The sequence below is a fragment of the Trachypithecus francoisi genome, unplaced genomic scaffold, assembly GCF_009764315.1.
Source record: "Trachypithecus francoisi isolate TF-2019V2 unplaced genomic scaffold, Tfra_2.0 Lachesis_group15, whole genome shotgun sequence".
NCBI lineage: Eukaryota > Metazoa > Chordata > Mammalia > Primates > Cercopithecidae > Trachypithecus > Trachypithecus francoisi.
In genome coordinates, this window is record NW_022681460.1 from 113,397,175 (window position 1) to 113,410,204 (window position 13,030).

At 51.6% G+C, this 13,030-nt stretch overlaps 1 protein-coding gene across 11 annotated transcripts in view; it reads right to left on the minus strand.

The window, feature by feature from the left end:
• CRAMP1 (cramped chromatin regulator homolog 1) overlaps positions 1–13,030 on the minus strand; it is a 65,433-nt gene that overhangs the window by 41,292 nt on the left and 11,111 nt on the right. For all 11 annotated transcript variants that reach the window (XM_033236247.1, XM_033236240.1, XM_033236246.1 and 8 more), the window contains 2 exons: positions 9,719–9,912; positions 3,255–3,408 (listed from right to left, as the gene is read on the minus strand). In XM_033236247.1, the coding sequence (XP_033092138.1) occupies positions 3,255–3,408; positions 9,719–9,912 (348 nt within the window). The remainder of the gene's footprint in view (positions 1–3,254; positions 3,409–9,718; positions 9,913–13,030) is intronic.

Here is a 13,030-nt window from a genome sequence, read left to right on the forward strand (position 1 = left end):
GACAAAGCAGGGCCTCTGGCAGGTGTCCCTGATGCCCCACCTGGCCCCACGGCCTCCTAGGTGGCACCTCATGTTTTGTTCCACACTCAGGGACAGGAACCAAGCTCACCTCATCCAAATTTTGAGTTCGTGAAACAAAATCTCCACCGAGCAATGGACAGCAGCAGGGAGCCGCAGATGTGCATGGAAACCACAGGAGATTAATAAAATGAACACACACGCAAGGCCATGGCTCCCAAGCCGGGGGTGGAGTCAGTCCCTTTCACGCTCCTCACTTGCCACCACTCGTCGTCTTACTCCACCCGACGAGTCAGACAAACCCATGATAAAGTGCGCGTGGTGCGCTCTTCCAAACTCCAAAGCACAGGCCGGGGGCCGTGGCTCACGCCTGTAATCCTAGCACTCTGGGAGGCAGAGGCCAGGCGTGGTGGCTCATGCCTGTAATCCTAGCACTCTGGGAGGCAGAGGCAGGTGGATTGCCTGAGCTCAGGAGTTCAAGACCAGCTTGGCAACATAGTGAAACCTCATCTCTCCTAAAAAATATAAAATTAGCCGGGTGTGGTGGTGGTGTGCACCTGTAATCCCAGCTACTCGGGAGGCTGAAGCATGAGAATCGCTTGAACCTGCGAGATGGAGTTGCAGTGAGCTGAGATTGTGCCATTGCACTCTAGCCTGGGCGACAGAGCAAGACTCTGGCTTAAAAAAACAAAATAAAACAAAACTCCAAAGCACGCTAAAAATACATGTAACATGAAAAAGCTGCCACTCTGTTTGATGTGCAATGACCGTCCATGGGGCCAGTCACTTCACAATGTCCTGGTGGCCTCCAGCTGGGCAAGTCAGCATCGGGTGCCCCAATGCCGCTGCATGCTGGCATGGAGGCAGGCGGCCCTGCTGCAGAGAAAATCAGGGCCATCAGAGAACTCAGGAGAACAGTGAGCTCAACAAGAAGGCGGCACATCACGTGGGGTCAAGCCAAAGATGCACGAAAAGGAGACACCAAGGCTGCAGGAGCCTGCTGTGTCAGACCAGCAAGAAGAGACAGGGAGAGAGGGAAGCACAGAGGCCCACACGGAGAAGGGGAAAGGACCTGTGTCGCTGGGGGTGACCCACAGAGAGGTGTGAGGGAGCATTTACTCTTTACCCTCGACGGAGAGAAGGGCCAAAGAGGAATGAGGCCTCCTCACACCAGGAAGTTTAGGATTAGGAGGTTGTTTAACAGAGAAACCACCTGAGGATTAGGAGGTTGTTTAACAGTGACAAAATTAGAAAAGAAATGTTTGCTTTGACTGCCTTCTGAAATTGACTTGGGAGAAAGCTTGGGTTGGCAAGTAGAATGTGCATTTGAACCTCAGAAGAGGAGATGAGTCTACGCCAGGAGCCTGAGGGTCCCAAGACGCTTCCCATCCTGCCTGCCGGTAGTTCAAGCAAAGCACGCTGGACCGAAGCTCCTGGAATCCCATCTCTCTCTCTATAACTCGTCTACTAAACAGCTGCCCAGTCCCCTCCGCTGCTGGCCAGCTTCCCCAAGGAGAGCTTTTCAAGACCAGCCACAGTGGATGGCAGATCCGCTCTCATGGACTGACTGACTTTTTTTTTTTTTTTGCGACGGAGTCTTCTCTGTCGCCAGGCTGGAGTGCAGTGCTGCAATTCTCCTGCCTCAGTCTCCCAAGTAGCTGGGAGTACAGGTGCGCACCACCACGCCCGGCTAATTTTTGTATTTTTAGTAGAGATGGGGTTTCACCATGTTGGCCAGGACGGTCTTGATCTCCCGACCTTGTGATCCGCCTGCCTCTGCCTCCCAAAGTGCTGGGATTACAGGCGTGAGCCACCGCACCCGGCCTGGACTGTTTTTCAAAAGGGCACTAATGAACAGTGCGAAGGACAGATGACACAGGAAGAGGCCGACAGCGAAGTCAGTGCTGCGTGCCACTCTGGAAGGCACGAGGCCACTCACCACAACCTGACATTAATCCCAACAGTCTTGGATGACAGGATCCAACCAGTGCTGAGATTTCAAATCAACAAGTGAGCTGAACATGAGAAGACCAGCACAGGCATCAAATATAGGACAAAACGGAATTGATGTGCCATAAATAGGTGAAGTCAGCAGAAAATCTTATGTTCATGGTCACACGGATACCAAAAGCAAACAAACAAAACCGCACTGGCAGCAGACCCGAATCAAGGGGTGCCCCTAACGTGCAGAGACCAACAGCCGCTTCCATGAATCTCCAGAAACAGCAACAACCTCCCAGTGGAGGTTCTTCAGTGGAGAAGTTGTGTGGTGGGCAGGGGGTGTCTGCGGCCCTCAGGGCTCTACCTAGTCACACAGGGGAGCTGGGTCCTGGCTCTTCCCAAAGCTGTGGGCAATGCTGATGCACCATGGTCAAGATGCCATAATCCACCCAGAGGACACCACAGGAATGGCCAAGGCAAAGTACTTTAGGTCACCATGAGGCATAGGCAAGGGCACAAGGAGTGGCAGCATGGCCACAGTCCAGGTACCCTGGGTCAGAACGTGAGATATCTGAAAGAAGGGTCAGAAGGCAGAGGGGGTGCCCTGGGGGTGCATCTGGAAGGACCACGCTGTGCGTGAAGCTGCAGGAATGAAGAGCAGGGCCCAGCACAGGTACACTGCTGGAGAGGTGGTTCTGATAGGCAGAGGCAGAAGGCGGCTAAGCCTTCCGGGGACAGAGATGGTGATGGACAGAGCATCATCGAGAGAAGCCACCAGCAGCCAAAGGGTGCTCTGAGCCAGAAGCCAGAATTGTACCTGGGGAAGACTTGGTCCCGTGACTAAAGAAGGGCCTGCACAGATCTGGGTCCCAGTATAGAAGGCGAGAGGCCTAGGGAGACTGGCCATCCCCCAGGCAGACCAGCGCCAGACACGGTGTCTGCGGCCCAAGCCCCTCGCTAGACCATGGTGCTATCATTTGCAGTGGAGACCACAGGCTTCAAGTGAGCCAGGGACCCAGAACTCACACACACTCAGAGCCATTGGAAACACACAAAACATAGCTCAGAAAAGCAGTGGTAAAAACCCTGGAGCACGGGATGCGAGCCACTTGCTGACAGCTTGGTTTGACTTAGACGGCACATGATCAGTCAAAGCTCTGCAAGGCAAGGAGCCCCAGGCCGAGTGGCTAGTGAGAAAATGCCAGAAAGCAGGTCCGGCTTGTTGGAAGCTGCGCTCTGAGCAGAAGCTGGCCCTGCCTGTGGGCACCCCCGGGCCTGGCCCACGGCGCACTCACCGTGGTCAAAGTCGATGTACTTGGTGATCTTGTGCCAGGTGCGGTAGTAGAAGTGGCGGACCTGCTCCTTGTTCTTCACCATGCTCGCTGGCTTGCCTTTCTTCTTGTACTTCAGCGCAATGTTGTTCTGAATCGCTTCAAAGTCTTTCCCATGCTGGAAAATAAATTCCATGATAAATGTAGAGGGGTTAAAACAACGTAGCTTTCTGTGCGAGCTGGACCCTTTCCAAGGTTCCAAGAAAGGAGAAAGGAGACAGGCTGTGGACAAACAAGCTGCCCTTCCCAGCTCTTACCTGTGCATGAATTTCAACTTCGATTCCCTAAAACCCTAGGTTTTAATCAGGATAAAGGAGCAATGGGACCAGGAACAGAAGGATCAGAGCACAGGGATACCAAAGAGGCAAGCACCCTAGACAGGATAAACATAAAGCTCATCACTTGGACAAATGGCTTAATGGCTAGAGTTCTTCAGAGACTATGAAATGAGACACCTCCATGAAGAAAAGCTCTGGAAGAGAAGCAATGTAGTAGTTATGGCATCTTAAAGAACATACCGGAAACATCCTTACTGCTTTAATCCAACAAAAAACATTCCATATTCAAACAAGAACAGCAAACGTGAACATTTAGTAAGTGAACCGCACAGAATATACTGATTATACCTGGAGGCCAACCCTTCTTTAAATACTTCTGTGCAAAAGCTGCGTGTGACTTAGATTTTCAGAAAAGAACTTGTATTCCACAGAACAGCCTCACCTCAGTGGTGCTTCAGCCACGGCCATGGAGAACCGAGTGTTTGATCATCTCATCAAAGCCAAGCTCCTAAGTACTGGAAGGGCTCAGCAGCAACCAGCACCCTTAGCGCCCAGGTCTTGGTTTCTAAATACCACTTTGCAAAGGGAAGCTGGGCTCCCAGGAAAAACAGCCGACTGCACAGCAGTGAGCAGCCGCTGAGTCTGGAATGCCTGACGGCACCAGCACATGAGAATACACTGGTAGGCGATGGGGACGTGAGAAGAGGACGCAGGAGCCAGCACGAGGCTCCCAGTGGCCAAATGGGGTACCAACGGAGTGAGAAAGCCAACAATGGCATGACGGATCATGAGCCCCAGAATAAAGCCAACATCTGCAAGTCTACATGGGTATAGGCAACAGAGTAACTACACATGTCGGGGAGAAGACAGGGCTCTTCTTGGCACAGGACTCCCAGTCAGCAAACGTAGAAAGAATAAAGGAGGCCGGGCGCGGTGGCTCAAGCCTGTAATCCCAGCACTTTGGGAGGCCGAGACGGGCAGATCACGAGGTCAGGAGATCGAGACCATCCTGGCTAATACGGTGAAACCCCGTCTCTACTAAAAATACAAAAAAACTAGCCGGGCGAGGTGGCGGGCGCCTGTAGTCCCAGCTACTCGGGGGGCTGAGGCAGGAGAATGGCGGAAACCCGGGAGGCGGAGCTTGCAGTGAGCTGAGATCTGGCCACTGCACTCCAGTCTGGGCGACAGAGCGAGACTCCGCCTCAAAAAAAAAAAAAAAAAAAAAGAATAAAGGAAACAGAAGGTCCTCACCGTGAGCAAACACCACAGTAACAACTGCTTCGGGGAAAAGGCAGCGATGGCTGCTGAAATCAGTGGGAGCAAAGAATGATGAGAAACACGGGATTTACACAGCCTCAAAGCCAAGCCATGACCCAGCCATGGTGAGACCTGGCGGAGGCCGCGTAAGGGCAGCGACCAAGGCAAACACCACTGGGACGGAGACAGAAAGAACACAATGGGCCGCCAACTGGATGCGCCAAGAAGGACACAGTGTCACTGCTGTGGAATTCTTGATAGAAATGTGTAACACAGAATCATGAGGAAACGGCAGATCAACCCAAACTGACACAAGGCACGCTCTACAAGCCAACACGCTGTGAGTCTCCACAAGTGCTGAGGTCATCAAAGACAAAAAAAACATCCAAACAAAAAACAAAAACCCAGGAGCTGTCCCAGGTTACAGGAGACAGAGGATTTTGGGCAGCCGAGTATGGCGCAGCGTCCTGGCCAGGCTGGACCTGAGTGAGACCCTAGTTAATCTGAATCCCGCCTACAAAGGAGCAGGGAGGGCCGTGTCTACGCTCATATCCTCACTGCGGCCGCCCTAACGCTGTGGAGGCAGGGTGGAAGGGAACTGCTTTGTGCTGTTTTTGCAACTTTTTAAAAGTCTGAAACGTTTCAAAATGAAAAGTTAAGGGAGCCAGGTAGTGGCTTGTGCCTAGAATCCCAGCACTTTGGGAGGCTGAGGCGAGAGAATTGCTTGAGCCCAGCAGTTTGAGACCAGTTTGGGCAACATAGTGAAACCCCATCTCCACAAGAAACTTAAAAATCAGCCAGGCATGGTGGCACATGCCTGTAGTCCTAGCTACTTAGGAGGCTGAGGCGGGAGGATCATCACTTGAGCCCAGGAGGTCAAGGTTGTAGTGAGCTAACATGGCACTCCTGCACTCCAGGCTAGGTGACAAAGCAAGACTGACTCTCAAAAAAAAGATGTTTTTTTTAAATTAAAAAACATGCTGATTAAGGCGTAGTAACTGGGGAGCGGGATCCTCAGGGAAATGGGAACCTGGGGACTGGGGGGGGGGTTGGCCCCCAACCCTGTCCATCTCAGAAGACTCTTGGCAACTGGGGGACCGTGAGGTGAGTTGGAGGGGCTGGAGGGGGGAGGTGGCACTGTTCTTGACACATTGACACATTTTAGGATCTATAACTCCCAACAACACAGGTTGGAGGAGGTGAAGACAGAAGCTGCTGTGGGCTGGAGGGTGGGCCTGGAAGGCTGGCACCCCAGTCTGGGTGCAAAAATGAAATGAAAAATTAAAATCTTTAGAAAAAGTAAAACTTGTTCATTGTTTTCAAAAGGAATGGCAGGTAAAGCATAAAGAGGCGAAGCAGCATGAAGGGCCTTCCTGCAGGGTCCAGGCAGGCCCAGCCCTCCCCACGCTCCCTGGGCCTCGGTGAGAACCACGATGAAGCAACCTGGTGGCCTCTGAATGTCACTGCGGGTCGCCTACTCAAAGGTTCCCTGAGAACCCGGGTTCCAGGCCTCCTGCGCACGTGTTCTCAACCTCTGCTGCCTCCTAAAGTCCCAGGGGCATCTGTGTCGCACCTGCCATGTGTCTCCAAGGCAGCAAGCCCCACCAGACTTTTCCTTATTCTCAGTGTGGCGAGAGTGCTCTGTCCTGAGTCAGGAACCAGATATACAGATGCTAACGGCAATGAGAACCAAAGACAGGCAGGGCTGAAAGTCTGAGGAAGCTGTCTGGGGTGCAGAGACACCTGCAGTGTCCACAGAGCTGTGGAGATAGTAACAGGCTGAGGATGCCCCCGGCTGCCTGTGCACAGACGGGGAAGGCGTAGGTGGGGACAGAGAAGGTGAGCACCACGAAGCACAGAGGCCAGAGCCGAGGCCGCAGTCATTGTGCAGACAGTGAGAAGGAAGCACAGGACGCTGGCTGTGTGGCTGTCAGGTAGGAAATCAAGAACTGTATGGCAAAAACAAGCATGGACGATGGACGGATATAAACAGGAACAGGAACATGAAATGAAGTCCGGGCTGGGTCTGTGCAGACCTGCCCCAGAAATGGAAGGGTATTCAGAAGAAGGAGGCGAGTGCCCTGCCACAGGGAGAAGTCTGGATGGGCTATAACTGCACAGGCACCAATCTGAGCGTGCCCAGCACTGCCCAAAGTAGGGTGGGCAGGGGCAGCACTCTCGCCTGAGGAGCAGCTGAAGCAGGAGAGAATTCAGTCCATGATCGGGAGTGACCAACTGAGGCCCAGTGATGGCCGTGGGGTCCCTGCATCCAGTCGGGCCCCAGCCAGCCTAGCTGCACCCCTCCCAGGGAGGTATCAAAAAGGCAGCGGTGGCCATGATAGCAAGGCAGGAGCCGTATTCTCAGAGCAGAGGCCTGGGCCCAGCCACCAACACCCCACAGCTCCAGGGTTGCAGTCACACCTGCCACTGGCCAGTCAGCCATACATCAAGACCCCACCAGAGGCCCACATCGTTTGGATGAGACTCACAATGCAGACATAAAACATGTTAGGTCAGATACAGTGGCTCACGCCTGTAATCCCAGCACTTTAGGAGGCTGGGGTGGGCGTATCACCTGAGGTCAGGAGTTCAAGACCACCCTGACCAACATGGTGAAACTCAGTCTCTACTAAAAATACGAAAATTAGCTGGGCGTGGTGGCAGGTGCCTATGATCACAGCTACTCGGGAGGCTGAGGCAAGAGAATCGCTTTAATCCGGGAGGTAGAGGTTGCAGTAAGCCGAGATCACGCCACTGCACTCCAGCCTGAGCAACAAAAACAAAACTCAGTCTCAAAAAAAACAAAAAACAAACACGGTCCTCTCTCTTGCCCTCGCTCTTTCTCACATACATACTCAGATACAGAGAACCCACAGCAGAAAGCATTACATGACCAGAACAGCCAATTATTAATTATTATTACTAATTCAGGACTTCAGAACTCCTCAAAAAGCATCCGCCCAATAGAAAAACTCTAATGAGCACCTTAACCCAATGGGAAGGAAACGAACTAAACTGCTTGAATAAAGGTAAAGGGGGGTCATTAACAAGGAACTCCTCCTCTGCTACTTTTAATGGACAACCACATCTCCTGCTCCCAGGCACCTAGACCTTCTTACAGAGGCTACAGTCTTGCCAAGGAGGAAAGGCCACACCACAGGAGTAATTGTTTCAGGCAAGAATCAGCAATGGTTGCTGATTCTGAAAACATTCCAGGAATCGCAGGTCCTCCAAGACTAACAAACAGCTTAAAGGTACGATTTGGGGCTAAAATCTACACAAAAGCAGCCTCCCTGCTGTACTCTAGAATCCTCAAAGGGAAGAAAAGGAACTCACGAATGTGTTTCAATGACTTCGTATCTACTGAAACGGGACTCATGCACACTTCTCTTCGGACAGTCAGAGTCAAGCCACACTGTCACGGCAGTCAGGTCCACCTGGGGTGGACAGAACCTAACCTGAAGCCCAGGGCGGGGGCGACCCTGGCCACGGCACGTACCGTAGTCAAGTCTCACGCCCACGTTTACAGGCGTCTCCTTTTCTAATGCCTCTCTAAATACCTCATTCCAGAGCCTCCATTTCTTTCTTGAGCATTCTGCTTCCCAGGCTTGACAAGACTTCTCCATCACTCCAATTAATTAGCTACTAAAAGAACAAGGCTCCTGGGAGGCCAAAGTGGGCAGACTGCCTAAGCTCAGGAGTTCGAGACCAGCCTGGGCAACAAGGTGAAACCCCATCTCTACTAAAATACAAAAAATTAGCAGGCATGGTGGCCTGCGCCTGTAGTCTCAGTTACTCAGGAGGCTGAGGCAGGAGAATTGGTTGAACCCAGGAGGTGGAGGTTGCAGTGAGCCAAGATCATATCACTGCACTCCAGCCTGGGCGACAGAGTGAGACTCCGTCTCCTCAAAAAAAGGACAAGGCTCACTGATCATGAACCTACTTCTAATATTGTATGCTAAAGAAGCAGTCTAAAGTATGAAACCTGCACACAGATGTTTACCACAGAGTCACTTACAACAACAGAATCTGGAAGGATCTCAGTCGTCCTTAACCACACAGGAATGGCCAAGCAGAGCAGTGGCTGGCCAGGGCCTCGAGGGCCACCCTGTCCGGTGCAGCTCTTCAACTCTGCACTGCGGTGGCAGCAGCCGCAGACAGTACATCCACCCTGGCCATGGCTGTGCCCCAACACGATGTTTTTACAAAAGCAAACAATGAAAACACAGGCAAGGAGAACATTTACAGGCATTAAAAAAAATACAGAGCAAAAGAACTATGAAACACCACGAAAAATGCAAGCAATGGTAATTAAAAAGTATGCTCACAATAATTACAAGGATTTAGAAAACAATAATGCAGGTGAAACTGGCCAGCAGGGAGCACGGGCATTCACTGGGCAGTGGGGTCAGAGAGTGACTTATCTCTATTTTTAGGACTTTCCATTTTGTCCCAAGTCAGCGGCAACATCTCGTGAGGTTTCTCAGCTACGCTGGCCCCCGAGGCAAACACTCCCTTGTGCCTCCCCTCAGAGGCCATCCCTCCTAAATCAGCCCACTCAGCACAAAGGGAAGGCCCTGAGACAAGAGGGCCTTCAGTCCAGAACATCTTTGAGAGACAAGGGTGAGAATACCCAAAATGAAATTAAGGAAACACACAAAAACACCTCCTCACAGACACCTCACCAGTAATAGCTTCTAAAATCTCAGTGACGAGATAAAACGGCCAAGGTCAGTGGGCAAGGCCTGGAGCCCACACCCGCCTTGGCCACTGCAGGGGTCCCCCAGGAACCTGCGTTCTAGAATCTAACAGCAGAGAGGAAGCACGGGAGCGGAGGGCAGGGCTCTGAGAGGGATGCCCAGGCTGCCTGGCCATGCCTCCAAGCCTACTCACCTCGTACAGCCCCTCGAAGAAGGTGTTCTTGTCCTCTGTGCTCCACGACTCCCACTGCCGCCGGACCTTTTTGCCTTCTTCCTTCTCGCCACCAGAAGACCCTAAGTTCCGGGAGGAGGAGCGCGAGCCCCCTGCAGGGGCCGCAGGGGCAACCCCAGACACATTTCCAGACGATGATCCACCACCTTCAGCTCCTTGGAGAGAAAGCACCGTACAGTGATCTGTTCCCGAAAGCTGGCGGGCCGGGCAGGACAGAGGGCCGGAGGGAGGGAAGGGCCCACTGCCCTGAAGTCCCACTCCACACTCAACTGAGGACACTGGCAGGCAGCACCCAGGACACACGGCGCCAGCGAGGCTGCTCAGGACTGCCAGGATCTTTACCTGGCCAAATGACCCTCAAATGCTTTTACAGTTAGAAAAGGAGTAAGAGTTTATGTGGAACCGTGTACCAGCACGACACTGCGCTTAAGACGCACTGTCCACAGTGGAGACAGAGATCTCTTCCATCTGCAAAATGAAGCCTCACGTCACATCTCGTGCATCTTTCTTTTGCAAATGAGGTTTTTGGCTGGAATATTCTTACTATCTTTTCAAAAAAGTAGGTTGAGATTCAAGCTCAAGAAAACATTTAAACGTGTAAAACACCACCTTCTTTTAGATTAAATCAGTGCTTCAGAATATGAACCATTTAATGCCTAAGAATCTTTAGTCTTAAATTCCTTATCCTCAATCAATGTCCACCAACAAAATGTACTGTTCTCAGAATGACCTGATAACCTTGCAAATCCTACTACAACATCAGTCTCCAATCTCATGCCGAGTCCTGTGAGACCAGGCAACGAGGGAAAAGCCCAAGACGACCCCAAGGAGGCTTCAATCCCCAGCTGTGAACTGAGAGCCCCAGCCAGGCTCCGCTGAGACCGGGGGCAGAGATGTGGCAGGAGTCAAAGACCGCAGATGAAAGCTTTTCATGGCCTAACACACTCCTCCCACCCGTCTCAGTTCCTCCTCGCATTGGGAGCGGGGACTGTCAGGGTATCCCTGTGATAACCAGGGTTCTCTTTTCATGGAACTGCAGGACCACAAAAAGTTGGGAAACCTTCAACCTCTGAAACAAAAACGCTTTAAAAATCAAAAGCCGGCTGGGCGTGGTGGCTCACTCCTGTAATCCCAGCACTTTGGGAAGCTGAGGCGAGTGGATCACTTGAGGCCAAAAGTTCGAGACCAGCATCCCCAACCTGATGAAACCCCATTTCCACTAAAAATATAAAAATTAGCCAGGCGTGGCCATGTGCAGTGGCTCACGCCTGTCATCCCAGCACTGTGGGAGGCTGAGGTGGGTGGATCACGAGGTCAAGAGATCGAGACCATCCTGGCCAACGCGGTGAAACCCCGTCTCTACTAAAAATACAAAAAATATTAGTTGGGCGTGATGGCACACACCTGTAGTCCCAGCTGCTCAGAAGGCTGAGGCAGGGTAATCATTTGAACCCGGGAGGCAGAGGTTGTAGTGAGCCAAGATCACGTCACTGCCCTCCAGCCTGGCGACACAGCAAGACTGTATCTTCAAAAAAAAAAAAAAAAAAAAAAAAATTAGCCAAGTGTGGTAGCGCACGCCTGTAGTCCTAGCTACTTGGGAGGCTGAGGCAGGGGAACTGCTTGAACCCAGGTAGTGGAGGTTGCAGCAGACCAAGAAGATTGCACCACTGTGCTCCAGCCTGGATGGCAGAGCGAGACCCTGTCTCCAAAAAAAAAAAAAAAAAAAAAAAGCAAAAGCCAAGCAAATGTAGATTATTGTAAAAATGCTTTCCTAATGAGATAACCACAGGCTCTTCCGTCCAGATCCGCTTCTGGGTCAACCCAGAAGGGGGCCCTGCCTGGGCAGCCACATGCAGGCTGGAGGCTCAGTGCCTCACCCGGTGGTGTCTGTCTTCAAATTTGGAGGGAGAGGATGCAGTGAGCAGAGATCGCACCACTGTACACCAGCCTGGGCAACAGAGTGAAACTCAGGATAAAAACAAAAAAAAGAGCTTAAAAAAGAAAAAAACCTCAGCCTCTCAGTCACGCCAGCCCCATTTCTGGTAGTCAATGTCCGCATGCGGCCATCATTGTAGAGAGAGCTACCAGACGGTGCTGCACCTGAATGTCCAGCATTCATAGCCCACTGGTATGGAATAAACAATGTGTTCCAAGTGTGTCCCGCCCAGCCTGCTTTCCGGCTGCTCCATTCCCATCCTGCACAGACAACAGAAACAAAACTCAGGTATGCAAATGCTCTGCGCTACAAACCAGGCTAATCAAATGCCTGACATGTTATCTGGCCCTGCTCATTTCTCACCAAACCTGGACTTAATCAACCTGGTGCTTCCCCAGAACCTGGGGCTTTCGCAGATGATGGACAGGTACAGATGCCATTGGAAACATAACTCTTCAGTACAGGAGCGTGGATTCCTCACGTGGAGTCACTTCAGCAAGGACTGCTGTCCACCTCTGCACCACCCACAACAAAGGCTTGCAGAGCCATTTTCAGGTTCCTAAGAAACACTCGCCAAACTATCTTTTTCTAAGACCACAACTTGCTAACCAGCCCTGCATTACGTATCAGGTTTATTTTTGCTAGCCCATGTTGACATTAGGTATATTTGAAAAAGTAACAGACATAAATTTCCTAAAATTCCATAATCCAGATGTCTTGCTAAATCTTACTGGATCACAGCACTGGTGATCCAAGACAAGGAGAGTGAAACAGTAAACGCTAACAGAATGGAGTGCCTGAGCTGGACGGGTTCTCAGAGGTGGAGAGAAGGCAAAGGCACACAGGAGAGGCAGCTCTGACGAGGCTGGTAAAACAGCACCCATTCCTCAGAGGAGTAGGCCACCTCCCAGCAGCCCGAGGCTGGTGCGAGGTGCTCACCCTTTCCTTCTGATGCTTTAAATACGACACATTCTCAGTAGAGGAAAGTAAAGCAAGATGTACATTCAGAAAAGAAGGCAGGCCTGAGGTTGGGAGTTCAAGACAAGGCTGGACAACATGGTGAAACCCTGTCTCTACTAAAAACACAAAAATTAACCGGGCGTGGTGGTGGGTGCCTGTAATCCCAGCTACTTTGGGAGGCCGAGGCCGGCGGATCACTTGAGGTCAGGAATTTGAGATCAGCCTGGTCAATATGGTGAAACCCCGTCTCTACTAAATATACAAAATTAGCCCCGTGTGGTGGTGTGCACCTGTAGTCCCAGCTACTCCGGAGGCTGAGACAGAAGAATCACTTGAAACCAGGAGGCAGAAGTTGCAATAAGCCGAGATCGAGCCAC